This window comes from Hypomesus nipponensis, chromosome 13 (assembly GCF_054491055.1).
Source record: "Hypomesus nipponensis isolate SF chromosome 13, ASM5449105v1, whole genome shotgun sequence".
In the NCBI taxonomy this organism is placed as follows: Eukaryota; Metazoa; Chordata; class Actinopteri; order Osmeriformes; family Osmeridae; genus Hypomesus; species Hypomesus nipponensis.
This window is the reverse complement of record NC_140373.1, coordinates 4372648-4399146: the sequence shown is the minus strand read 5'-3', so window position 1 is coordinate 4399146 and position 26499 is coordinate 4372648. Positions and strand designations below refer to the sequence as shown.

The following is a 26499-nucleotide window of genomic DNA, read 5'->3' as shown; positions in this document are numbered from 1 at the left end:
AGTTGGAGTAACGCCAAGATTCCATTGTGCACCTGCACCTGCCAAGCCGCTTAGTTCCCCAACCGGCCTAAACCTAAAAACACCTCCGCTGACCCAAAGTCAACTTCATGGTTCTTTCCCCTCAGTGGTAAAGAGAAGAAAACATATCTTTTTTTTGTCCACGACCCTCCCCCTGGCCTTTGTTTGTCGCAAGCTGACCCTTCCATTTAATTAATTAAAATTAGCATCCGTCTCCGTAGCATTGACTTGTTACGTCAGTTACAATCAACTTTTGTATCAGTGGGCCCTGCGGATGCCGGCCTTAACGAGGCCCAAGATCCTAATTAGGCTTTGGAGGGGGGGGGGGGGGGGGGGGGGGGGGGGGGAGGGGGAGGTAGGGGGGGGGGGTCGAGGGGGGGGGCAGCAAGGGCCCTGCTGGGCCAAGTGAATCCCTGGGGGGACTAGGATATTTATACACCAAGCACCTAGCTAGAGATGAGGGGGGAGAGGAGGATGGCAGCCCCTGGTCTGGTCTGGTCCATCTTTCTCTGTGTCTTCATTTGCCTGCCTCTCTCTCTCTTTCTGCCTCTCTCTCCATCTCTCTCTCTCTTTCTGCCTGTCTCTCTCTCTCTCTCTCTCTCTTTCTGCCTCTCTCTCTCTGCATCTCTCTCTCTTTCTGCCTGTCTCTCTCTCTCTCTATCTCTGTCTCTGCCTCTCTCTATTTCTCTCTCTGTCCCCTCTCTCTCTCTCTCTCTCTCTCTCTCTCTTTAAGCCTCTCTCTCTCTTTCTGCCTCTCTCTCTCTTTTTCCTTCTCTCTCTCTGCCTCTCTCTTTCTGCCTCTCTCTCTCTTTCTGTCTCGCTCTCTCTTTTTCCCTCTTTCTTAGGCCAATCTTTGCCAGGCATCTGGACAAAGATACTATGACAAAGGACACAATGTGGCCAAGTCAACTATGTATATTCATATTTTTTGAAAACCAAGACAGCATATACCGTACCTTAACATTTTAACGGAGAAACGTTTAATTGACAATTTAATCCATAGAAGTACATCAGGCATCAGTCTTTCCTTTGGTTCTTCAAACCCTGTTTCTCAGCTACTGGTGTCCCAGCATGCATCTGCACCCACCACAACGTTAGTGTAATTTTCAGATCTGACTGTCCTATCTCAGGCCCTGTGACCATCACTGAAGACTCTAACATGTGTCAAACCGCTTTGGCATACCAAGACATTTGCGGGGAATCATTTTGTGACAAACTGCCTTTCTGGGGTGGGCAGAGACAGTCTGTGCACATGCTGGTACTGACAGGGTCGGAGGCAACTCGAGCAGACAGGATGTGGGCACAGGGGTGGCAGCAGGCCCTGGATAGACGTGTGTCAGTAAGTTGGGGGGTGATGTGGGGAGACACACATGTGGAGGGAGATGCTAAAACTATGTGAAAGTCCATAGCGTTGGCGATGTGTGCACATGCACGTGTGTGTATGTGCTGTCTGTTTGTCTGTGTGGTTGCCTGTGAGCGTGGGGGTGTGGTTGTGTGTGTGTGTGTGTATGAGTGTTTATGGGTAGGTCTAAATGTGGCAGTGTGGTTATGTGCGTGTAGGCGTGTGGTTGTGTGTGTGTAGGTGTGTGTAGGGGTCTTGACTTCAGCATCATTCCAGCCAGTGTGGTCAGACATCTGACTAACTTGGTGAGTCAGTCAGTCAAAGGCAGCTATGATAGCAGCAGAACTGGGAACCACCACCATCCCCACATTTAGAAGCAGGTGCACACACACACACACACACACACACACACAGATACACATAGATCCAGAGGCAGCAGCCTCACCACACTGGTGTGTGTGTGTGACCTTTTGAGAATCTTGTTCTCTCTTTTCCTCTTTAGTCTTTCCGTTTCCTCATTTCTCCCTCCCTCTCTTTCTTTCTTCTTCCCTCTCTCTCTCTCTCTCTCTCTCTCTTTCTCTCTCTCTCTCGTGCCACTCTCTTTTTCTCTCTCGCTCTTTTTACTTCTGTCGTTCGTGTACAGTATGTTTTAGCCTCGTATTTATAGAACGATCTCTTTGTACATCTTGTCTATTTGATCTTCTCTCACTCAGCCCATTAGCTGATTTCAGATGTTTCAGATAAGTGTCAACACAATGAACAAAACACATGTAATAATTTGGTTTGAAAAGCTCCTCGTTTGGGTTGAACTTCACTTGTATCATTGTATCATGCCACAAAGTTGGATTAGTAGATACATGTGTCAACGTGATAAAAAAAAAAACTTTGTTTTTGTGCTGGTTAGTAAAAGTAGTGGAGCATATTATGGGATGTGGGGTGAGAGGTTGCTAGGCAGGGAGCCAGATTCCTGTCAGAAGGGGAGAAGGGGGAGGGGGCAGTCATCACCCAGAGTGTGTGAGAGAGGACTGGGACCACATGCCTCTATTAAATGTGTCAAAAAAATGTGGTGCTCTCTCCAAGTCATGTCTCTGTCATGCAGACATGGCAGCAACATTGTGGTGATGAGCACCGTTTTACAGTCTGGATTTTTGTTGTTATTAAACAAATTCAAATAATCTTAACCCAAACAATTACACCCCCTACCCCCTTCAGAACAGTGGGTTAATCGTTAGATGCGATAAAAAAAAATGAAGTGAAACAACACATCAGAAAATTCAGAGACAGAAAAAGAAAAGTGACACAAAAAAGATAGTCTCGTGTCTGCAGCGACACGAGAGAATCTAAGAGAGAGCCAACACAGCAACTAGTACTAACTGCTATTGCTGTTATGGTGGCGTGCTTGTGTGTGTAAGTGAATGAGAACGTTTACGCATGTGCCTGGGTGTGTGTATGCGTGTGTGTGCGTGTTTTCGACTGTGTCGCCCACCTCACTGTGAGAAGGACAGCCCGAGCCGTTGTTCGTCAGCCAGCTTTCTCAATATAAGCGCTCTAATTGCTCAGAAAATGATAGCCAACGATGATTGCACCTGACACGGGCTGACATTACAGTGCCCGTGTGAGGCCTCATGTGCCCCCCCCCCCCCCACACACACACACCTCTCTGATGTGTGTGCCATCCCTGTTGACCGGAGCCATGCCCCCGGTGACCGCCCGGTGCCCTCTGCTTGTTGAAGCTGTCGAGTACAGAGATGTCCCAAAGTTCAATCTTGTCATGCTTTGGCATCGCTTTCTGCCACCCCCCATCCATCAGATGAGCTGTTTGTGAACCATGATGTGTGTGCCTGGGTCCGTGCCACCCCCCCACCCCCCACATCACCCCTCAACTCTGCTCCGCCGCCTCCCCCTCTATTCCCCTCCCTTCCCCCTGTCTCCCCGCCCCCCTCTGTTTTCTGTGCTGTGACTACGGAATTGTCTGGCCTCTTTTTTTTGCATATTTGAGGCTTTCTGTGTGAACTGTGGGTGGTTGTGGGATCGTTGTTTATCTTTGACTGCGTGAGGCCTTGCATCAGGCTGTGTTTACATTGCGCTTACTTGGTGTTTCATGTGTGTATGTGAACCTGCGTGGGTGAAATCGTTTGTGAATGCACTTGAGTCTGTGTGTCCGTGTGGACCTGTGTGTGTGTTTGTAAGTGTTCATGTCTGTGTGCGCGTGTGTGTGGATGTGCGCTAGCGTATGAATCTGGATCGGTCCCTGCGGGCAGGGATATGTCACCTCTTTGTCTCGTCAGTGTTAATAGGAGCGTGGCCAGCCAGGCGTGGAGCTGTGACAGATCAGCAGACAACCCACGCCTCCCTCCCTCCCTCCCTCCCTCCCTCCCTCCCTCCCTCCCTCCCTCCCTCCCTCCCTCCCTCCCTCCCTCCCTCCCTCCCTCCCTCCCTCCCTCCCTCCCTCCCTCCCTCCCTCCCTCCCTCCCTCCCTCCCTCCCTCCCTCCCTCCCTCCCTCCCTCCCTCCCTCCCTCCCTCCCTCCCTCCCTCCCTCCCTCCCTCCCTCCCTCCCTCCCTCCCTCCTTCCCCCGCTCCCTCCCTCCCCCACCCTCCCTCCCTCCCCCACCCTCCCCCACCCTCCCTCCCTCCCTCCCAGCGCTCTAATATCCCTGCCCGACCAGGCATAACCCCTGGCATATGCAATCTTAATTTAATTTCTGGTCAGAACCTGTCCGTCTCGGGCAATTGCATGGGCTACGAAGCAGCACCATGCAAAGGCGCTGGCCAGCGGGCACTGCCAGGGTGCTGGGGAGCAGTGGTGGTGATGGCTGGCCTAACGAGGCACCTTTTGCTGGTATTAGTCAGCGCTGGGAGCCGTGGTGTCACCGTTAAGCTCAGTTTCTTCTGACATGTGGGGTTAACTATTCCATGCAGGTTTGTGTGACAGGGACAGAACGACAGTTCATGGGTTAAATGGGTCATAGGTTACGTGGTTCTGTGACAGGTACGGTGTCCTGGCATTGGTGTCACAGTGTTTCACCAACACTCCTTTGCTTTGAACTTTTCCACCACAACCCTGTGCTCCCCTCAGCCCCCTCACAACGTCAGCTGGTTGTCTCGACTGAGGTAAGAGCCACAGCGGCCTACTCACTAATCATGTTGTTTTCTGCATCAAACTGTGTGGTTTACTCCTATTTAGGGGTCAAGTCACCACATACATCTGCTTTACGCTACATGATAATTGTGGTAATTAATTAATTAAGGTATGATAGTGCACCACATAGGCAAAAAAGACAAAACATGTAGAAAAATTTACAATTTCAGAAATAATAGCTCAGTTTGACAGTTTGAAGGGGAGCTTGTGTGTAGATCAATAAAAGTCCAACACACCAGAAATAAGAAGGGAAACTTGTATTTCGACCTACATAGTCTCCAGGAGACAGGCAGAGAACTGGCCTGCCCACAGCCCGTGCAGCAGACCCTTTTTAGACTGTATGTTTGAGCCTACAGATCATCGTCAGATGACTGGTTAAACGGAAGGCCGGTGACTCAGATGGTTGACTCTGTGTTTCCAGGCTGGGGAGAGACCACCAACCTGCTGTGGTAGCAGCCCCATGCTGTGCGTAGTTTCTACACAGTATTGTATCAGTGTTAGTAATCTTCTGACACTAATGCTCTTGTTTCTATTGTGTCATTTATAACGTAGTATAACTATTCGATGATGACATACACAGTGCTGTCTGTTTTTTCAAACTTTGACTGTAATTTTAATGTTGTACATTTCACTGTAATGAAACCTGTCAATACCTTTTCAGCCCTCCTGTATACATATATATATTTGTATGTATGCATTATTTCATATGATTAATCGCGATTAATCGCAAAATTATTCAATCTATTTAATCTTACCCCAATAAATGTTTTTTTTTTTTATATAACATTAAAAGGGTGTACTTTATTTCAAATAGGCCTAACTAGACGATAAGGTCCATATAACAAGTTCAGATGGAGCACAATTAAAATGTTGAGGGAGTTTTAATCACTCACAGGCTGTATAATAAACATCCACAAAAAAGACTTGTTCTGGAATATAAAATACATTTGTTGTCTCATGGCCTACTACGATATCCTGCTCCATAATATTCAAATCTCACTCAAACATACAGATACTTAAGCAACCACAGATTGACCTTAATATTGAACAATAAAGTTTCTATTTTGTTGAACCCGATCAGCTGCTCGCTTCTTTGCGAGTGTCTGTCATATATTACCGGAGCGAACGCTGTTGCTGCTGCAGAGGCTAACGCTGCTGCTGCTAGCTGTTTGCTTTGATTGCATGATGTGATAGTTTAGGCTGGAAGTAGGCTACTTTGGTGATAACTACACTCAGCCTGACAATCAGTACACACAGCTTAGTTTTGTCAACCGAACCGTCTCGCAACTTTTTGAAATTGAACTTCCCATCTAAAAGCCCTCTCTCAATCATTCAGCTTCGTCGGGAGTCGAAGTCATGTGACCACAGGTGATTGCCAGGGTCAAAAAGACCTGTTAATCTGCGTTAACGGCGGTATTTTTTTTTTAACGTTCAAGTGAGTGAACTTTGACAGCCCTAATGTATATATATATATATATATATATATATATATTTAAAAAAAAATTAACCTTCATAAAACCTGTCAATATTGCCATTTTCAATACGTTACAGGTGTGACTGAATGGACGTCTTCATGCCTCCCCCTCCAAGTCAGTGTGTGTGTGTGTGTGTGTGTGTGTGTGTGTGTGTGTGTGTGTGTGTGTGTGTGTGTGTGTGTGTGTGTGGTGGATATGTATTTGTGTGGGTATTTACTGTAAGTGTGTGGGGTTACATGTGTGTTTTTGTGTGGGTAGGTGTGCGTGTCTGTCAGTGTGTGTGGGTGTTTGTGTGGGTAGGTGTGTGTGTGTCTTGGAATGTGTGTGTATGTGTGTGTGTAAAAATGTGACCGTGTGTGTATCTTTGTATTGTTGGTTTTCTACCAGAGGGGGTTGCCAGGGCGCGGGTCTGTCCGTGTCATGGCCTGAGCAGCAGCAACCACGGTGATGGTGGTGGTTGTGGTTTTGGGGGATGCATGATGTGTTGTGACAGCGGGAGTCAGAGCTGGCGGGCGGTGACCGCGTGGCACCATATTGCCAGGCTCCCTGAGGAAGGGGGATCAGCGCGCCAGCCTAGCCAGGAAGTGCTAATAGGCGCAACACGTCTTGCTTTCGCACATTAGGGCGAGCGAAGGGTGACAGATCGGAGCTGTGATACTGCTGAGTGTAAAAAGGGCGACGCCACCCGTTTGCCATGCGGCGCCGGCTAATGATGAGAACTGAAGCCGAGCAGCGTCTCTCCACCAATCACAGAGCGGTACGTGTTCGCAGGGAAGACGCGTCCTCGTGTCTCCGTTGTCACGGTGATGCGGCGGACGTGGCCTCGTTTGTTACTTACATACTGTTTCTGACAATAAAAGTTAATATGGGGCTAACACCCTGAAAATATGGTGTTTATATTCTCACCAGAACAAGTGAGGTCAAGTGTCTTCCCTGTCCCCAGGGGTACAATGCAAGTGAAATATCAGCTGGTTCAACCCAAAGCTCACTGCTTTAGCCAGTTACATTTTTTACAGTGTGGTTTGGCAATCCAAAGAATGATCTCATACAACTGCCAACACTGCCTGTTAACTGTTCATTTCAATACTAGTCATCCTCCACATCTGTCTGTGGTAGGGACACTGATGTTTCAGTATTGTTGCATGGTTGGAATCAGAAGAACCTCTCAAGTTGTCCTTAAATTTGTCAGTATAAAGCTGAACAGCATCAAGCCTTGTAATTGTCAATATAAATTATTTTGCACCAGTGTTACCAGTCTATGCATGGGAACTGACTCGTAGATGCACAATGTTTTGTATAAAAACATAAAATGATGCTGTGAATACATTGCAGTGGGATATAGCTTTACTGAGATTCCCAGTCTTTTTAAATATTTCACGTTGAAATCCTCAGAATGACAAACATTGCACTGGGGCCTAATGCAAAATTAGAAAATGTACATGAAAATGAAATGAATGATTCATGGGGAGAGAGCAGCCTCACCTCTCTGTCAACTGTGCTCACTCACCCGAGCTAAGAAGAATCCCTGGCTCTCTGAGGTTCTGAGAAGGTCAGTTGGACTGGGATCCCATCCTGCTGCAACACTGACGCACACACAGAGAGACAGACCAGGCTGACAGTTTCAAACAGGCGGACAGACAGGTTTGAATCAGATGATTTTTTTTCACATCCATGCGTTGACTCACAGACAGACCTAGAAGTATGGAAAATGGATCTATGTCTTTATTTGTAACACTGGGTTTTCTTCAGAAATAGGACAAGGACATTGACGTCCTCTGGCTTGGTTCAGCAAGCAGTGAGGTGAGGTGGGGAACAAGCATGAACCCTGGCATCACTCTGGAACGTCATTCACGTGTGTACCTGTTCAGGTACACACCTGCTGGCCACAGTCCCTACTCTAGGAAATAGTACGTTGGTCTCTCTTCCTTTACTCCAGTTTTTGTTCCTGTATAGAAAACCCCAACCGATAAACCCAACTGTCCTCACTGTGAAACTGGAATTGCTGCTCTGCCGCTGATTTGGACTAGAACTGTGCTCTGTCTTGCTCCCCTCTCCTAAATTACCCCTCCCACCCCACCCCCCCCCACCCACCCCGCCCATCTCCAATACTCTGACAGGCCTTGGGCCATAGTGTGCCTGCTGAAGCCCAGTGGTGTGAGGGAGCCACAGCCTGGCCGCCATCAACAGGGGTGAGTTACACAGGTCGGGAGTTCAAACGCAGGTCACAGCTTCACGGCGGCATTCCCGGCGCCTCTACCCAAGCAAGAGAGTGTGTGTGGATGTGGTTGTGTGGGGATGTAGATGTGTGGGGGGTGTGGGTGTGTGGGGGAGTGTGAGTGTGTGGGGGGTTGTGGGGTGTGGGTGTGTGGCGGGTGTGGGGGTGTGTGGGGTGTGGGGGAGTGTGAGTGTGTGGGGGGGTGTGGGATGTGGTTGTGTGCTTTTTTATATAATAATTTATGAATGGAAAGATTGAAAGATTATTAATATACATAGCGTGACTACACCCAAACTCAAGATAATTCCAGCCGCAATTGTGTCACTCCCTTTGTTGACTTCATACTAACATGCTCCCAGGACGTGTATTGAATTATTTCTGTGACAAAGATAGTAATCCATTCTGTAACTCGTTGAATGAGTCCAGGCTGCATGTCAATGTTACTACTGTTGGTACTCACAGAGGGCAGGTCAATAGGCTGTGGCAGTAGCTTGACTGGATGCTGGCCTGATTGTGTGATATGTTTTATATGGTCTGGTTGGCCCCCTAGTGGGCTGAGTCGAAGGTTCTTTGCTGATTTGCTGTGTGTGAAAACAGGAAGATAACCAGTGGGCATAATCAATACCCTAACAAGCTGACAATAAGATAATAAAGTTACAAATAGAAAAAACGATTCTATGTATTATGATGCCAACATGTCATAGCAAACTGTGTTTCTCGATGGACCCTTGTTTCCATGGTTTTCATTGAACTCTTCTTCGCAGGACCGGTCCCAGCCGCCCAGTGCCGTGTAGACGTTCTTCTGCAGCTGACGGCAGAGTGATGGTTGTCTTCAGCTCCGGTGTGATGTAGACTGTAGGACAGCTGAACGGCTCAGCTTCTGCATGGCCCCATTCTTTTTAACTGTTCTTTTTTTTGCCTCAGATATGACTGTATGATAGAAATCATAGACATTGATTTTAATATGATGTATATAAACAGACACATCATGTGACCAAACTGTGTTTACTGTCATGTAGTATTTACATTTATATTTAGTCATTTAGCAGCCGCTCTTATCCAGAGCGACTTACAGTAAGTACAGTAAGTACAGTAAGTTGCCTCAGGGACATTCTCTGAAAAAGGTTTGTTTGACAAAAATGTATACATGAATAAATAAAACATTGATGCAATGCAGGTCATTTTATAAGTTAAACATACACAATAAGAAGGACACATGCACTTCATGACAGTCGGCACACAGTCAGTGTGTTAGTTCTTCTTTTATCTGACTACAGTATACGGTAGTAAACTTGTGAACCACAAGACACGCTTTTTTTGTTCAAAAGAAACTGTTTTTAAAGTAACCCCCACCTAACCACAGTCCCTTTTAAACACAAACAGTACATACATTTGTGAACTTAAACTTACTGTCATGACTGCAGAATAAAATATGCTTTCAGAGCTAAAGCATAGGCCAGTAAACTGTATTGTAACTTTTATATTCTTAATAATACAGTATTATGTTAGTTGAATTTTTAACCAATACAGACTAAGGTTAAAAGGTATTAAGGACAATTATAAGTTAACTATCAGTATTTTCTTTTGTGAGATGTTGATTTATAGAGTCAAACAAGTGTACAAACTCAATATCTGTATAAAAAATGAATAGTTACAAAATATAACTGGAAAAAATGATACATTTTGGATTGCAATTATTGCAGTGTCAAATGTTGTCCTCTTCATGAATCAATTATGGGAAAATAACAAACAAAACAACAAAATGCAGGGTTGACTCTCAGAGTTGGAAAGCAGTGTTGGAATATATATTCATACAGTATATATCTGTTACATATATATACACACTATATATCTGTTGCATATGAGCACATGCTAACCTGCTTTAGTTAATGTATATGTAGTTGTATGATGGTATGTGTGGTATGATCGCATGTATGCGTTGCAACTTCTGTGCTTAGCTATGCGTGTTTGTGGCTTGTTTCTCTCTGAGGACCGGATGGGTGGGTTGTTCGACTATGTAAGTTCCTGAGGTATGGTTCGAGGTTAGCGGCAGAGAGCTGATGCTGTAGGAAGTGAGGTTTTGGTACAGGAGCTGAGTGGGGAAATTCTGCAGAAATGACATTGTGTAGTAGAGGGTAAACAACTAATGAAATTCTTATGTGAATCCATGACTAATATTCTTCAACCGATTTCTTCCATTTCCTCCCTAAAGGCTACACCTTGCATGTGATTGGTTTTTCGTCAACAATTAAGTTTACAGTATCCTTCACAAAAATAATTTACACGACAAGTGTATCAAGTTTTAAAAAACAAAAACCTCTTAAAACCTTAAAAAGTGCACAGACCTAAGCCAGTATTTGTTTAGCGTGGCAGAAGTCTTGATCCCATGTCTGTCTGGTGGGGCTCGCAGTCTTCAGAGCTCTCAGCTGGGTTTGGAGTCTGGAGCCGTGACCATGACGATGAGCTCTGACAGTCTGTAGACATCACTGGGACAGGGACCGATTACTGATGATCCTGCTCCTCCAACACACACACACACACACCTCACGTTTCAAATCACACCTTTTTTATGTCTCTTTCTGCGTGTGTGGCTTACAAGCCCTTCAATGCAATGCGTGATACATAACTTTCACTCATCTCAAAAGAATATGTAATGTCATCTGTTCATTGGCTGTGTGGATAGCCTCATTGCCACGTTGTACATAGAACAGCATTTTGTATTTGAAAAGTTCTACTGTAAAGGCCAGAATGATTACAGTGTGCTTGGCTTGGACATAACTCAGAAGCTTATTATGGTGCTCCTCATTTGCAAGAAATAGGACTGCGGCACATTTCTGAACTGAACCGTCACTTACAGAAAGTGTGGGGATTACCTATTGTTGACCTGGTAAAGATTGTGGACAGATGTCAGGGATGATGAAACAAAGACAGGCAGCTCAACAGCTCGTGCCTGTTGTCGCTTCAGTTCTTGCAAAAGTATTTCAGTCGTTGTCTGAGCTTCAAGGGTGGTGCAGTAGAACCAATACAGAGTGGATGGTGGAGATAATGTATGTGAGAAACTGTAAAAGATGTACAATATTGGCTGGAGAGAACTTCCTTTAATGACAGACCACAAACAAAAAACACACCAGTTAGTTCAGTGCAAGTTCCAGTTTAATTTTTATTTTTCTGAATATTTACAGAAAGCAAAAAAACTCACATCCTATACAACTGTGTCCTTTACAGCCAGAAGTGCTGTCTCAAAATTCCTCGGTTGTTATTTAATTAAATTTTTCTGTAGACTGAGGAGCCATATTCACAAGTTACTTGTTATACCCGAGTTACTTGGTGTAAGAACTGAGGATGGTGCTGTTATCACGTTAGAGAAATCACAAAACAAGTAGAGACGGACGAGACAGTGTAGTCAGCGTCTGTGTGTTAGTATGCCATTTGTTTCTGACATTATAAAAAACAGATAAAAGAAAATCACTGTAATAAACACTCTTCAAATAACTCCTGAGTCTGCATGTGGACAAAACACTGACAGCCTACTGTAGCATATTTCTATCAGTCTGTGTATCACGGAGCTGGTGGAGAGGCTGCTAAACACTGAAGCTGCACTCACCGCTTCATAACCTCTCCAACACTTCCTAAATGGCACGAAAACTATAATACAGGCCTCTGTCTTCATATGCATGTGAACATGAAATGCTGAATCGGTGTGTACTCATTATCACGAAAGACATGTGTTTCATGTCGAACCTATTAGTCTTTGGTCATGAACAGGTTGTGACTGCTCCTCCGTGAAAAGTTATCAACAGATGCACAGACCAACATTAGTGAACTCTTATAGCAGACGTAATGTCTATAGTCGTTATCACAGCATGTAGGAGTCAGGGTAGGTGCATGTAGTAAACCATTACTGAAACGTGTTTGTACTGTAATAATAATGCAAGTGCTCAAATCATTTACCTTCCTGTGCTACAGTACTTTCCTTCTTTGGTACGTTACAAAATAGGCCAGAAAGTCTTTAACGCCTAATAACATCTTATTGTAGGATCTTAGTGTTTAAATCAAGATCAATCAATATGGATATATTGTACCACTTAATATCAATAGGTTGGAAAGAAAGGGAAATGCAGGTTAATACTGATCATGTATATATGATAAACATTTTGTCTTCCTTTGGAATTGTATAATATACAATATTGAAAACAGATCAAATTTACATTCTTGAGTACACATTGGTATTAGACTAACAAGCTTGAAAATGAAAGTCTGCACACTACTTTTACACAAAATGTCCTTGGAACAAACAGACACAATCTAGAATTCTGGTCATTTTAAAGCCCACAGAATTGTGATGTGGAAATGGTCATCCCAGAATAGTGTTCATTATATAATTCATAGTCCAATTTCTCTGAAATCCCTTCATTTATTGACTACCACATAAATGGACCATAGGACACTGGGGATCATTTAAATACATTAAATCTAAATGTGTTGCAAGAATCACTATGTGATCTATGCATTAATTATGTGAAAGTTATGTATATCGATGTGAAATTCAGTGTCAGCCCAAATACTAATCACATATACAGTATACAGTGTGTTCATTTAGACAAGGACCTGTTTTTATTCTTTTGGACGGAGGTGAGTAGTCATAGAAAATGCTAGAGGGCTTTCTCTCAAGTACTGAATGTGAAGGCAGGACAGATCATGAGGAAGACTATGAGACTCCCAGTTTCATTATTACCAAGGTGTTTATTCTGTCAAAACACTATCTCACACAAACACCCCCTGTTTTCCTGTCAAATCCTGCAATCACTTCATGTAAAGCAGTGTGCAAGCTTGTGAAAGTGAAATATTATTAACTTAAGACATTATGTTTTTTGCAAAAATTCAAAAAATATATCTTTGCCTCATTTCATACAGAAATACAATAGAAATATTAAATTATACACGGAAAATATATGGGGAAAGGATAAGATATACTTATAGGCCTGACTTAACCTAAAGTGCTAGGATACTTATACATTTCCAAACCGCAAGCATGGAGGTGGTGGATATAAACTCCTTCCTCTAACTGTCAGGTCAGTCCAACATGGATGCCCCGCCCTGCAGGACATTCTGATTTATCAGCCAATCAGCTTGGTCCATTACAATCACAACAGTGACATCCTCTTAAACCACTGTGTCCTAACTATAGGAAGCCCCCCAAGCACTTTTCAAGGGAAAAGGGATGGATTTATCAATTTGGGGTCAATCCAATTAATCAATAAGCAATGCGGTTCAGTGTGTATTGCACATGCCCCAAATACTGTACATGGGTTAAAAAGACAAATTTGAAAACAGGCTGCTTTAAAGCTAACATTAATGGTTAAGAGTGATTTATCAAAATAGAAGTAAGGTGCCTAAAATCTCCCTGATCTTTCCTCTGTAGTAACTGAAACCTCAAAGCCTTCCTCACATTGCACTCATTTACAGAACCACTGTAGAACCACAACTTCTGAAACAAACAAGGCACCCATCCTAGAAATAAAATGAAATCTCACACAATGAAACATGTTCATTGAAGATAGTACCGGCTGAGAGAGGGTGCAGCCGTGTTGCCGCGGTGGTCAGATCTTGCTGTTCTCCAGGTGGGAGTCGATGTGCTTGATGAGAGCGTCGTCAGGGTAACCCACGGGAAAGATCAGCTGACAGAGCGGGCAGCTCCTCATGTCACTCTCCTCCGTCTCCATCCACAGCTTGGGACAAAACACACACACACACGGACAGACAGCAGACACACACACAGCAGACACACACACACACACACAGCAGACACACACACACACACAGCAGACACACACACACACGGACAGACAGCAGACACACACACAGCAGACACACACACACACAGCAGACACACACACACACAAACAGCAGACACACCCACACACACACAGTCCAGTCAAATTAACAGGCAGGGTAGGCAGTCTACAGGGCATTGTGAATAGATGAGACCAATCTAAATATGAAGATATAATACAACATGATGCTTAAATACCCCCCTGTACATTGTGTTGAAGAAAAAAACAAAAAAACAAAACACTTTGGGGGTGTTGACATAGATCTAGTGCAAGGTTTCTGCTGGGTGTGAGAGTAGACAGGCTGGTGTGGTGGACTCACATTGATGGAGGGCCAGGACTGGGCGTGTTCAGCGGGCAGGTAGCCCGGTGGGTGGCAGCTGAGGGTGTTGGGCCGCTGAGGGATGGGGAAGGCCGAGCAGGACGCCGGCCCCCCCCCCCTCATGGCGTTGGGCACGGCCGAGTTAGGCACCCCCAGCATCCGCGGGGGACTGATGGGATGCGGGCAGGCCCACTCCTCCTCGTCCTCGGACGACTGGGTCGGATGCGAGGCGGACGTGGCGGACGGGGGCGGCTCGAAGTGATGGTGGGACACATCGGACAGGGGGAAGGGAAGCTCCCTGGAATGCCGGGAGTTCTCTCCCATGCCCCCCTCTCCGCCCGGGCCCTGCAGCCCAGACGGGGAGCCTCTGAGCTGGGCTCCTCCGTGAAGAGGCCCCCCGTGCTGGGACAGTCCGTGCTGCTGCTGCTGCTGCTGCTTGGAGTACCCTCCGTCCCCGTAGGGCCGGGGCTTGGGCAGGGTGGACACGGGGTCCAGGGAGAAGCGGGGGGGCCGCTGGTAGGCAGAGGGGTCGGCCACCTCCGAGTAACTACGGCGACCCTGGAAGCTGGCCCTCAGGTGATGGCTGGGAGGGCGGCTGGAGTAGGAGGCGGGGCCGTCGTTGACGTCCAGCAGGGGAGAGCGGCGGTGCATGTCTGGGGAGAGGCGCTGCAGGACCGGGGAGCGCCTCTGGGAGAGGGGCGAGTGGTGCAGGGGCGGAATCGGAGAGTGGCGTTGGGGGATGGGAGAGTGGCGCTGGGACACTGGGGAGTGGCGCTGGTGGGGGGTGGGAGAGTGCCTCTGGACTGAGGAGGGACACAGGATCAAACAGCTGGTTACAAGAAAACCTTCACAATACTTCATGAAACACATACTCGTTATGATGAAAGGGATCATATTTTCATTACATTTGATTTCATAACTTTAGATGTTCCTTTGCTGATTTACATTTACAATGTAAGTGTTTGTCCGATCACGAGATCGTGAAGATGTGGAGGAGAAAGAAACACACAGAAGAGTAATTGTCTTCCATCTTCAGAAAAGATGTAGAGGCTACATTCTGTACCCACAACAATGCAGATCAGTTGTACAGTACATCTAGTCCTTCCTGTTTTGAGGGGATATTTATTCCGCTTGTAGAAAAAAAGAAAGAAAGAAAAACACATTATGCCTGCATGTCGATGAATCACTCTCTTTTTTCTTTTTTGCTCAACTTGAGCACCAGGTTTGTTTTCTGATATCAAAGTGGAAACAGTATTTACGGTTCTGTGGTTTCAAAAGCAGAAGTTGTAAAGGGAGGGGCTGGTTTATGCTCGCAAAGTCTTAACAGACGCTCTCTAAGTAAAGACGAAACATAGATTTGAGGATTTACGGTATACATTCATCTATTTGGGAAATGACACGTACAACATTAGAACATGCATGGGGCATGTCAGCAGTTGGCTTGTGGTTCAGATAGCTCAGAGAGAAATCTGTACTTGACTTTGCACAAAAAGAGAAGAAAGAAGCCCTTTGCAAGTTGTGGATGATGATATAACTACAACAAATACGTACAGACAACTTAACGTGTATAGCGTGGCCTTCAGTCAAGTTTCAGTACGAGTTGAATGAACTGAATTTGGTTTAGACACTTTGGTACGTAGAGTGTACAAAACATGTGAGTCATACGTACTGATTCTTCAATGTAACTATGCCAAAGTGATAAACTAGATTTTTTTCTATAATACCAAACAGGATGGGCTAAGAGTCGGTGTGTATTTCACCCAGGCGATGCTAACCTGGGCTAGCCTGCTCCTGAGAGGCCTTCCTAAGGATGTCCTTCTGCTGGGAGCTCAGAGCTTGGAGACGTCCCAATTCCTCTGTGAGCTCCGTATAAGCCAAAGCCAAGTTCACCCTGGACAGAAAGACAAGCGCCGCATCACAACATCAAATCCATCACAAACACGCATAGAAAACATCCAACACAAAAACATCTGCTTTTCCCCCAGTACGATATATCTACAATCTTATGCCCAGTCAAAACTTGAGGTATCCCCTTGGCTGTGCCTTCTCATCAATGCTACGTTAGCTGGACATTACAAATTAAAATGGCAAAAGCAACAAACAAAAAATGTAGCTCAAATGACGGTGAGTGGACTTTGTACAGATTTTCAAAATTTTCGAAATTCATGACTTCACTGCGTTTGACGCACCCAGTAGGCTACAGTCTGTCTCTGAGGGAACGGTTGACAGGCTCGTACAGAAAAACAGTACACACACGCTGACTGAAATGTGTTTTACCACAGCAACAGTGAAGCTTTTTAAAGCTACATATCTCATCTTAATGTAGACTGAAACGATGGAAACACATTGTAGTGTAAACTTGGTGTGTAAAATGACTGTGGGCCAATTAAACAGATGAATGCAATCTTCACTGTGTGGAATTAAATTATGGTGGTGGTGGTGGTTATACAATGTTTAATTATGGTTACTTGTAAATTAATGATCAACATTATGAGAAATACATGGAAAGGACAACACATGTGATATGTATTATTAGTATAAACAGAACGTGATAAATAACTGTTTAATTGACTATATGTGAGGGTTTTTGCCACTGGGGAAAAAAAAACTGCAAAACAGAAGTACTCCGATCCACAAGCTGATAAACTGGTGATAGAGATGCGAGACAGTGAGAGACAGTGAGGAGTGAGTGAGGCAGGCATACAGGCCGCTGACTGTGGTGGTAGGTCGCAAGTTTGATCTGATAAAGAACAGTTTATCTGAACTTTCAAACCAATTTCACTAAACTATTCTGCCTTGACTTGAAATTGACTCAGTTCATTCCATGAAGCTGATGGTGGCTGATAAGACTATTCATATGATTCTCGCTCATCGGGATGTTTTCCCAGAAAATGATTAGATCAGGTGCTGGAGTACAAAATTATTCACAATAAATCATCAGAATTTAGACAAATATTGCCGAGATTAAAGTTTATCTGTAGGTCTGGGACATAAGCTTTCATGGAGTAACAATCAAAAACTGTAGTCCCTATTAACGAGTGGATAGTAGATTATTGTGGTAGATGGGTTCAGTGTTGATCTCAGATTTGCTAAAGCCGGCCTTATTGAAGAGGACCCAGTCTACTGCATGCGAGCTCTATGACTAGAAGTTGACTCATCTCATACTGTGATGGTGGCAGATAAAAAATGTTTTCCTGTCAACGTCTGCTGTACAAAGCAGACGCGTGAGTAACAGAAGATTGTTTGTTAGTCAAGCTAAAAGTCGCCCGGTATTGTACAGTGCAGCCCAATGTCAAAAATGAGGTGTTCTCTCTATACAGTGAGTCACAAAACCATTTAACCCTTGTGTAACCTTCGGGTCATTGTGACCCTTCAGTCATAGTGACCCAGCCATATATATATCTATGGGCCCACCGTTGTGTTGTGACAATTTGCGATGGGTCACAATGACCTGAAGGTTCACAATGACCTGAAGGCAGCGCAAGCGTTAAATAAATCTGGAGGTTTGTGAGGAGGAGAAAGGCAGACAAAAAAGTGGTGACACTAAAAAAGAACATGGCTAGCTAGTTTTCTGTAACAGACCCACACAACTCCTGAAACTGAACCAATTTCCATCAAAGTCATTGATAAAGGACAACTAATAGGACTGGGAAAACAAGTATTTTACCCAAGCAACCATGAGGGCAAATATTCTTGCCAGCGCTATTCTGCAAAATAATCAAATAAAGTTATCCAACTGATGATTTTCTAAACAAATAGATGTTTATCTAAAATAAGGAAGCTGCATTTTTGAGGGAGAGAAGAAATTCAGTAAAAAAAGAGACATACGTGTGAAAGACAGAGTTGATAGTTCCTAAGTTCTAAGAGTGAGCCCTTGAGGTCCACTGAATCATCCTCCGTCCTGTGATGAGTCACCAGTCAGAGTGGGCAACCTAAACCACTTCATCAACCTCCAGAAACACTATATAACACAATCTTAGCATAACAGAGCATATATCACTACTTACAGAAGCACAGTAGAGGCCATTAACAAGGAGCGATGCAAGCCAAGCCTTAATCATTGCCTGTGTCGTTTATCTTCTAACGAAATTGGTTCAAATCTCCGCTCCCTACTCATTGTCCACCAGTTGTGTCTGCTCTTCAGTGGCAAGGGCTCTGAATGCAGCTCAGTGTTTAGATTTAGTGACTGAATTTAAGTGTTACTCCCTTACCACACATTTATTCTCACATCTCAACTTTGCATTTTGACAGGACTTTGAAGAGCACGTACTGTGCTATGGGTGGTGTGTCGACAACTGTGATTGTGTGTGGAAAAGAAACTAAAAATCCTGTAGTCCTTGATCAGTGTGTGTGTGTGTGTGTGTGTGTGTGTGTGAGCGCACACGTGTGCGTGCATGTCTGTGTTGTGTGGGAGGTAGAAAGATGATGAGTGTGTATGGAGGCGAGATTCATGAGAGAGCATCTGTATACTTGAGTATGTGGGAGGTGAGGTGTGTGTGGGTCGTGGAAGCTGTATCTGACCTCTGATTGGCCATTAGAGAGAATGGTCCACTAGGAAACCAGCTTGTGAGCTTGGTTCTCAACTATGTACACTGAATTATCTCTGCCACTGCTCGGACCAATTATTTGAGCCAATTTGCAGAAGACGAGCAGGTTCTAATTTAAACAAAACTACACGTACAGTATGTATGTGTATTATATAAAGAAGGCTGTGATGTTTTTTAGCCATATGCAGAGTCTGGAGGGGGAAGGTTTATTTTAGCTAGAGGAAGGGTTGACTGTCTTGCCTGTGCTGCAGCCTTTCTTAGAAAGGTGTTAAACGGTCATCCGATGCTACCGGGGAAGTCTCACATCAGCGCGTGGGGGGGGGGGGGGGGGTTCTGGTTCCTTGTTCACACGGTTTCTGTGACAAATCAACAGTTTGATGGCAAGTGGTTTTGTGGTTTGCTCTACATGTCTCCTATATTTAATCTTAGTTTTTCTGTAAATCAAATCGAAAACTTCACTGGATCTTACTTGCTCAGTAGGAAAATAATTGCACAACAATCACGTTAATAATGACTAGTTAAAATAGGGCACCAATCTCTTTACAGTACTTCCTTTCTTTTTTTTTACAGAGAACATTTTTCTCTGTAAACAAGTCATTATTTTCTTCTGCGCAAGTTAGTGTTTTAACATTTCCTGTGACATTTTTCACTTTGGTACTCTCAGGACTTAAATAAATCTAAAATCATGTTTACTAGAACACCTCATACAATAAATGAAAATGTCCCCCCAATTTGTAACAAAAGTTCAGTCTCATGACTAGGGTGGTGCTCTCTGAAACAGATTGCATTTCAACCTAGATTAGCATATAAATCACAGCCCATTTACACTAAATGAGAGCACTTACAAGAAGTGTCTGGAAGATGTGTGGGGGTTGGGAGTGGTTGTGTGTGTGTGTGGGGGGTACAGGGGAGTAAAACCAAGAGGACACTGAGATCTGGAAAATATGGTCGGCCTCCACTACGCTTCACACCTCGCTGTGTGCCTGCCTCGCCAGATTAGTTTCGCTTAGTTCCTCCTGAAAGTATGTGGGTGTATTACATTTTACAAAATGTGGTTGATCTGGATCTGTGGTGTTCTGTGGGGTGTACATGGATAGGGGAGACTGACAGGGTGGGGGGTGGGGGGCAGACATTCAAATAAAAATATCTCATAAAGAAAGGATACCTTTATAGGAAAAATGTAGTATGACTTCCAGTATTCGTATCAGGAAATGATGTGTCAACATTGCCCCCTACTGGCTGGTATATGGTTCTGGTTATATCTTGTGCTATTTCATTTTGGGCTGAAGGTGTTTGGGGACACCACAGATATTGAATGCAACAGCAATGCTGGGGCCATTATGTGGTGCATAGCTAAGAGCTAAGACAGTTCTGGAAAAAGCTCATTTAGGTTCTAATGAGGACACCAGAGGGTAACCTCAGCAAATCTACACCACTGCAGACGTCGGAAATGGACCACCAGCTCTCCTCTATCTTTTCTGTCTTCCATTTTCCTCTTCATCACTCTTTCTCTCTTCCGCTCACTCACTCAATCACTCACTCACTCACTCACTCACTCACTCACTCACTCACTCTCTGTCTTTACTTTCTCTGATGTCACCAATCGGTTGGTTTGGTAGGTGGTCTAATCAGGGAGATGGTAGTTGTAGTCACTTACTGCTCATCTCCCACCTTCTTTATCCATTCAACATCACACTGCTCACACGACGACCTCATTTCCTGTTGAAGTGGAACGTAAAATGAGATTATTATGCTGGCACTGTGAGAGTATGGGACAACATGTGACACTATGGCAACCGAGACCACGTGCCTTCGACTAAACCATCGAAACTTTAGATGAGACCTGAGTGTACTTTGCGATAAGTGTGTGTCTGTGAGTGTACTTAGATCATGATTTGTGCACGTGCATGTGTGTGTGTTTGTGTTCAATACTGACCCTCCCTCTCTGGTTGTTCTGCAACTGTCTCAGCTCCTCTTGCATTCGCTCACACTCTGCCTTCAGCTCCTCCTCCCTCTGACAGGCCCCCTGAGCCTCGTGCCTCACCCCCTCAGCTCCGCCTCCAGACGCTGGAGCTTGAGGTCGGAGAGAGTGTCCAAACTACGGGAGCTCTGCAGGGTGAGGGTAGGGCAGTCCAGCACTGGGCACACACACACACAGACACAAACACACACACACACACAGACACAGACACAGACACAGACACAGACAGACACACACACACACACACACACACACACACACAGACACACACACACACACACACACACACACACACACACACACATGAGTGTATAGAAAACATCCGTCCGGAGCTCCGCATTCATGTGTAGCTAGGTTTACAGTAGCTTGAGTGGGCACAGTGATTCAGACTCGCTCATACACACTGTGTCCTTGAGCCAGCAGCTATTGTGATCGTTCAGCAGTCAACTTTATCTCAACTCATTCCCGGCGTCGTCACACACACACACACACACACAGCACACATACACAGCACACACAGCACACACACACAGCACACACACACACAGCACACTGCCCACACACTTGTCTTTGAAACTCTCCAAGCACATACAAGCCCACACAGTCATTCCTGTACACGGGCAGTACTGTATGTCACAGAAACTTAACAGAAACCTCACTAGCACAGTATGTCCCAGACAACACATCAAAAGAAGAGACCTGCGAGACTCTGCAAATTAAAGTCATTTACATGTTTTTACAGGGACAGGGATCAGATGACCTCCTGTGTATTGTGACAGAAGTGACGTTGGTCCCAGCATGCTCCACTCAGAGCAGGAGTGGGTGGTACTGCCTAATTAGTCTAGCTTGCAGGGGAGACAGATGGGAAGGGGCAAGGACATTAGAGAACGTAGAGACGCAAAGGAGGCGGTGGACAAAAGCGCCGAGCAGTCCTCTCAGACGCCACTCCTACACAGCCCCTCTGACACAGTGACAGAGGGGCTGTCCGGGCCTGTTCATCTGCGGGAGGGAGATCTGCAGCAGGCCAGGGTGGAGGACTCACTGTGTGCCTCCGGGCTGGCGTGCAGCTGCAGGTACTGCATGTCTTTGCTGTGCAGCTGGGTGTTGATCTTCTGCAGGGAGCTGTCTCTCTGTCTCAGAGCGGATTCCAGACTCAGGATGCGCTCCACGTGCTTCTCCACCAGGCTGGTCTGTGAGACGCACACGCCAGACACACACGCACACACGCACACGTGTGCACACAAACAAGGCCTGTGAGTTTGGTCACAACAAACAGTTAGATATGGTACAGTGACAGGAACAATTGACCACAACATTACTTAAGTTATTTATGTACGTCTAGTAAAGTAGCATTTCATGGAATTGCGTCGAAAGTGTGGTGGACTGTCACCAACAGTGGGAGATCTTGGCAGGTGCTCTCAGGCTATAATAAGCTCATCCACTTGCCTGATCTAAAATGAGACGTGCATAAGTGCTGAGACGGCATGCTGTTACTGATTGCTACTTGCTTAGATGAGGATCTGTAATAAAACAGTGGAGGAGCGTGGGGGGGGGGGGTGATAATGGGGGTTGGGGCAGGATCCAGCAAGCCAGAGTAATCTGTCCACTTTGAAGGTTTGGCATCATTTGTCTACCTTCTGACCAGTAACCCATCAAAGCACATATACAGAGGCAGAGCTGTGTCACTCATCTATGACAAGACAAACCCCGAGGAGAGAGCAGCTGCCGTAGCTACACCCGTGGCTACAGCCACAGCCAAACTGTCCCAGAGTGTTCCAGTATGCAGGGCCACTGTCCAGAAGGGAGAGCAGCTACACAGGAGCACGAGGAACATCTGGGAGACACCAGGTTGCATGGGGAAGGAGAGCAGGTGGGGGAGGGGGAGGGGGAGGGGGAGGGGGAGGGGGAGGGGGAGGGGGAGGGGGAGGGGGAGGGGGAGGGGGAGGGGGAGGGGGAGGGGGAGGGGGAGGGGGAGGGGGAGGGGGAGGGGGAGGGGGAGGGGGGGTTCAGACCATCTTGTCAAGGTCCCTCTGCACGGTGCTCTTCTCCATGTGGATCTTCTCATACGCCTGGATCACATCCTCAAGCTGCTCCTCCCTCTCCTTCCTCTTCTGGAGCTGGGGGAGAGAGAGAGATAGAGAGAGAGAGAGAGAGAGAGAGAGAGAGAGAGAGAGAGAGAGAGAGAGAGAGAGAGGCAGGGAGGGAGGGAGGGAGGGAGGGAGGGAGGGAGAGAGATTTGGGGAAAAAGTCATCAGGTGTCTCACAGCTCCTCAGACTGCATAACGATCCAAATTTAGGACAAAAAAACAACATCCAACACGTGACTACTTGAATCCTTGAATTTTATCTCCAATTAAATAAATGATACTACATTGACACCAAATATGCTGGGACACGCGTGTCCTGAGAGCATGTTTCCTTCAGAATGAGCAACTACAGCGCTGGTCTATTCCAAAAGTAATAAAGACTGCCCGAAAGAAGCCTTACATTGAGAGCATGGTCTGATAAATCCTGCTCTATCAAACAGGGGCCAAGTGAAAGAGAATGGAAAGGAAATGAGGAAGGACAGTGGCAAGAGGAGCTCAAGGAATCCAGTTTGAGCCTGAAAGCAAGAGAGGTATTCAGCGTGGCCATGGTAACGCACTGAAAGCATCACCAAGGTGAGGAAGCCGTCAACATCGTTACTGAAGAGAGCGAGGCGAGGCAATATTAGATAAGAGCTTGCTTGCTTCCCAACCTGGATTGTTACCTGGATGTAGTACTGGACAGAAATCCCCATGTTCTATTAGGAAGTGGGAGGGGAGGTTGACAGAGCCCTCAAACAGTATGCTCACCGAGGTGTGTCACATTCAAGCCTTTTAAAAGTTGAAGTCAAAGAGACGCAACCTTCTGGGTTCCAGGGACTAGTGTTGTCTCGCTCCCGTGAACCACTTCCTCCCCCTCACTCTCTCTCTAACCACTTCCTACACCTCGAACACATCAATCTCCTCTCCACTCTTTTTCGCTTCCCTTAAGGTTGATAAAAATAAAAAAAAACAACCACTGAATTTCTTTACATGTGCATTATAGTGTTTTCTGTCTTTTCCAGGGGGTGAGTGCGCTGGATAGAGAGCAGTTCCAGTCGGGGTGTCTTACCTCGTGGGCCAGGGCACCGACCCTCTGCTGCAGGTTGCCGTTCTCCGACTGCAGGAGGGCTGTCTCCTTGGACTCGAATGAGCAGTAGGAGTTCCTGTCCTCCACAAACTCACTGATCATGGGGAACTGGAGGAAGGAAAGAGGGGAACACAAACATGCTTCAGGAACACCCCTCAGGCTGAAGACACACCAGAAAGCTTATAAAGGAAGCTAACCTCTTACAGTGCTATTAAAAAGAATGTAGGGAGGCTAAGATTTTAGATCTGTGAAATTCAATCATGCCCGTGTGTCCATGTTCGGGACCTAACAACCCTCTTCCATTAGGAGAAACACGTCTTTCTACTCAGACAGAATGAGCACGTTGAGTGTGAGTACAAAACTCGACTACCTGCAACACCAGAGCTCTCTAGCTGAACAGCACCAGCCACTCACAACTTTAATGTTTGACAAAATACATCTACTTTCTTTTTTTTGGTCATATCCGAAACCTTTTCAGACCTTTTTGCATACCACTGTTTTAACAAACTTAGCCTAGAAGAGTATGTTATATAGAAAAAGCACAGAATGTATTGTTGTGTATGTATTGAACAGATGTTGGGTATCTTTGGGCATATTTATCAAAATAAAGGAAAGGAAAAGACACACCTCTTTGGGTCTCTTCGGGGATGAAAGTCTGCAAACCTCCTTTGTACAGTTTTGCTAAGCATTCAACTGCACTGCAATCTTATGGAGGGCTCAGAGACCCTGAGGGCCCATAGCCAGCTGTTCTCTAAAAGTACAAGTGTGTGTGTTGGTGAGAGCACATCTGGGGGGGTAGGGCTTAGTCAAACCTGGCAACCGGAAACCCCTCCAGGGATGCCTTGCTGATGCCAACCTCTCTCTCTCCTTCTGATCCCTCTGTTCTTTGCTTTCCCGCTCCATCTTTCTTCTGTCTAACCTTCCCTCACTGTCCAACTCACGGATCCAACTTTGGTCTCTCTCTCGCCTCTATTCTCAACTCAATCTCTGCCCCTGCTCCCCCCCCCCCCCCCCCCCCCCCACGCTCACTCATGGTTGTATTACAGGTCAAGCACCCAGGTGGACAGAGCCAACAGGGAGGCCAGCTGCTGCTCCAGCTGTGTGTGTGTGTGTGTGTGTGTGTGGGGGGGGGGGGGGTCTGTGTGTGCCTGTATGTGTGTGTCTGTGTTTGACTCAGTGTTGACTCAGCAGAATACCAATGCAGATGGCATTAAGGCCACTGATGGTTTGTCATCACAGATCAAATATAATGACATGCAACAAGTATGGCAGATCATTGCTGTTTAACACAGTGTGGGCTTGCTTTCAGGAGCAAATTATTGGGTTCCTATTAAAATGAAGATCCAGCAATCATTTACTGTAGGAAACGTGTCAGCTTGAAAGCTTGTTTCCCACACTTTACGAGTTGTAAAACATTTATGAGAAACTAGTTTTAGTACGTCCATCTCTCTTTAAGTATATTCCTATGAGAGTTGAAAGGTTTTAGTATCTTGAAAAGGTCAATTATGAATTCTGAAAAATGAGCCAGTTATGTAACCATGACCTTAATAGAAAAACTGCTCAAAGGAAAGAGACTGTTCCATCTGAACCTGACTTCTTGTTGAGTTGTTCCTGTCAGAGTCTTGTCGGAGTGACCCTGACACACTACCTTGATCTCGTACATCTTCAGCTTCCTCTTGATGCCACTGTTCTCCCGCTCCAGGCCCGCCAGGCGCGTCTTGATGTCCTGGTAGGCGGTGATGAGGGTGAAGTGGGAGGCTGAGTACATATCGTCTGGGCTGGGAGGGGAACGCCAGCCGCCACAGCCGTCCTCCTTCAGCCCCTCACCCCCTCCCAGCAGCCCCAGCTCTCCCCCGAAAAGAGACTCCATCTCTCAGAGTCTCAACCTGGAAGGGGAGGCGAGGGTGCAGACAAGGTCACTTAAACAACTTGCAACAGATGATCTTATAATTTAAAGTTGCTAATGCACATTTGGAAGCGAAGTTTATATAAAAATGGACCCAAGCATTGGCAGTAAAAACACATCTTTTAGGATGAAGTTGGCCCAATGAGGAACACAAATAAAACCATTAGCTCAACAGCAAGTTAGCCGCATATTGTATAAATGACACTGAAGCTTTGGTGCAATTGAATTTCCTGAGGCAAGGATGATGAACTGCTGTCCTAATACAGTTTTTAAGGCCAGTTAACACCATTCAACATTGTCTTACTTAATTACTTGCTCTAATGATTGGAAATGATTCCGACAGGCCTTTATACATCAGTGACTCCAAGGCTACCCAGCATGCACAGCCACAAACAAAAACAGGACTAGACTCTTATGGGGCCTTCAGACTCAGTAAAATATTTAGAGGTGCAAAAGATGAGGAATAAGAACAGGAATGAACTTTTCTCTCCAACCCAAAATTAGAACGACTACCTCACGACAGAATTTCCAAACATAATACCGCCCCTTTTTTTCACCAGAAGGTCGTC

The 26499-nt window shown here is 45.7% G+C and overlaps 1 protein-coding gene across 1 annotated transcript; it reads right to left on the bottom strand.

Annotated features, from left to right (window-relative positions):
• Positions 1–11340: 11340 nt before the first annotated feature.
• On the bottom strand, positions 11341–25894 carry tbkbp1 (TBK1 binding protein 1). Its single transcript, XM_084670308.1, is given in 10 exon segments — positions 11341–13919; positions 14344–15146; positions 16119–16234; positions 20548–20609; positions 20827–20942; positions 20945–21028; positions 21914–22061; positions 22884–22988; positions 24007–24132; positions 25673–25894. Coding segments are annotated over 10 exon segments (1911 nt in total). The 3' UTR covers positions 11341–13790.
• Between the last annotated feature and the right edge of the window lie 605 nt (positions 25895–26499).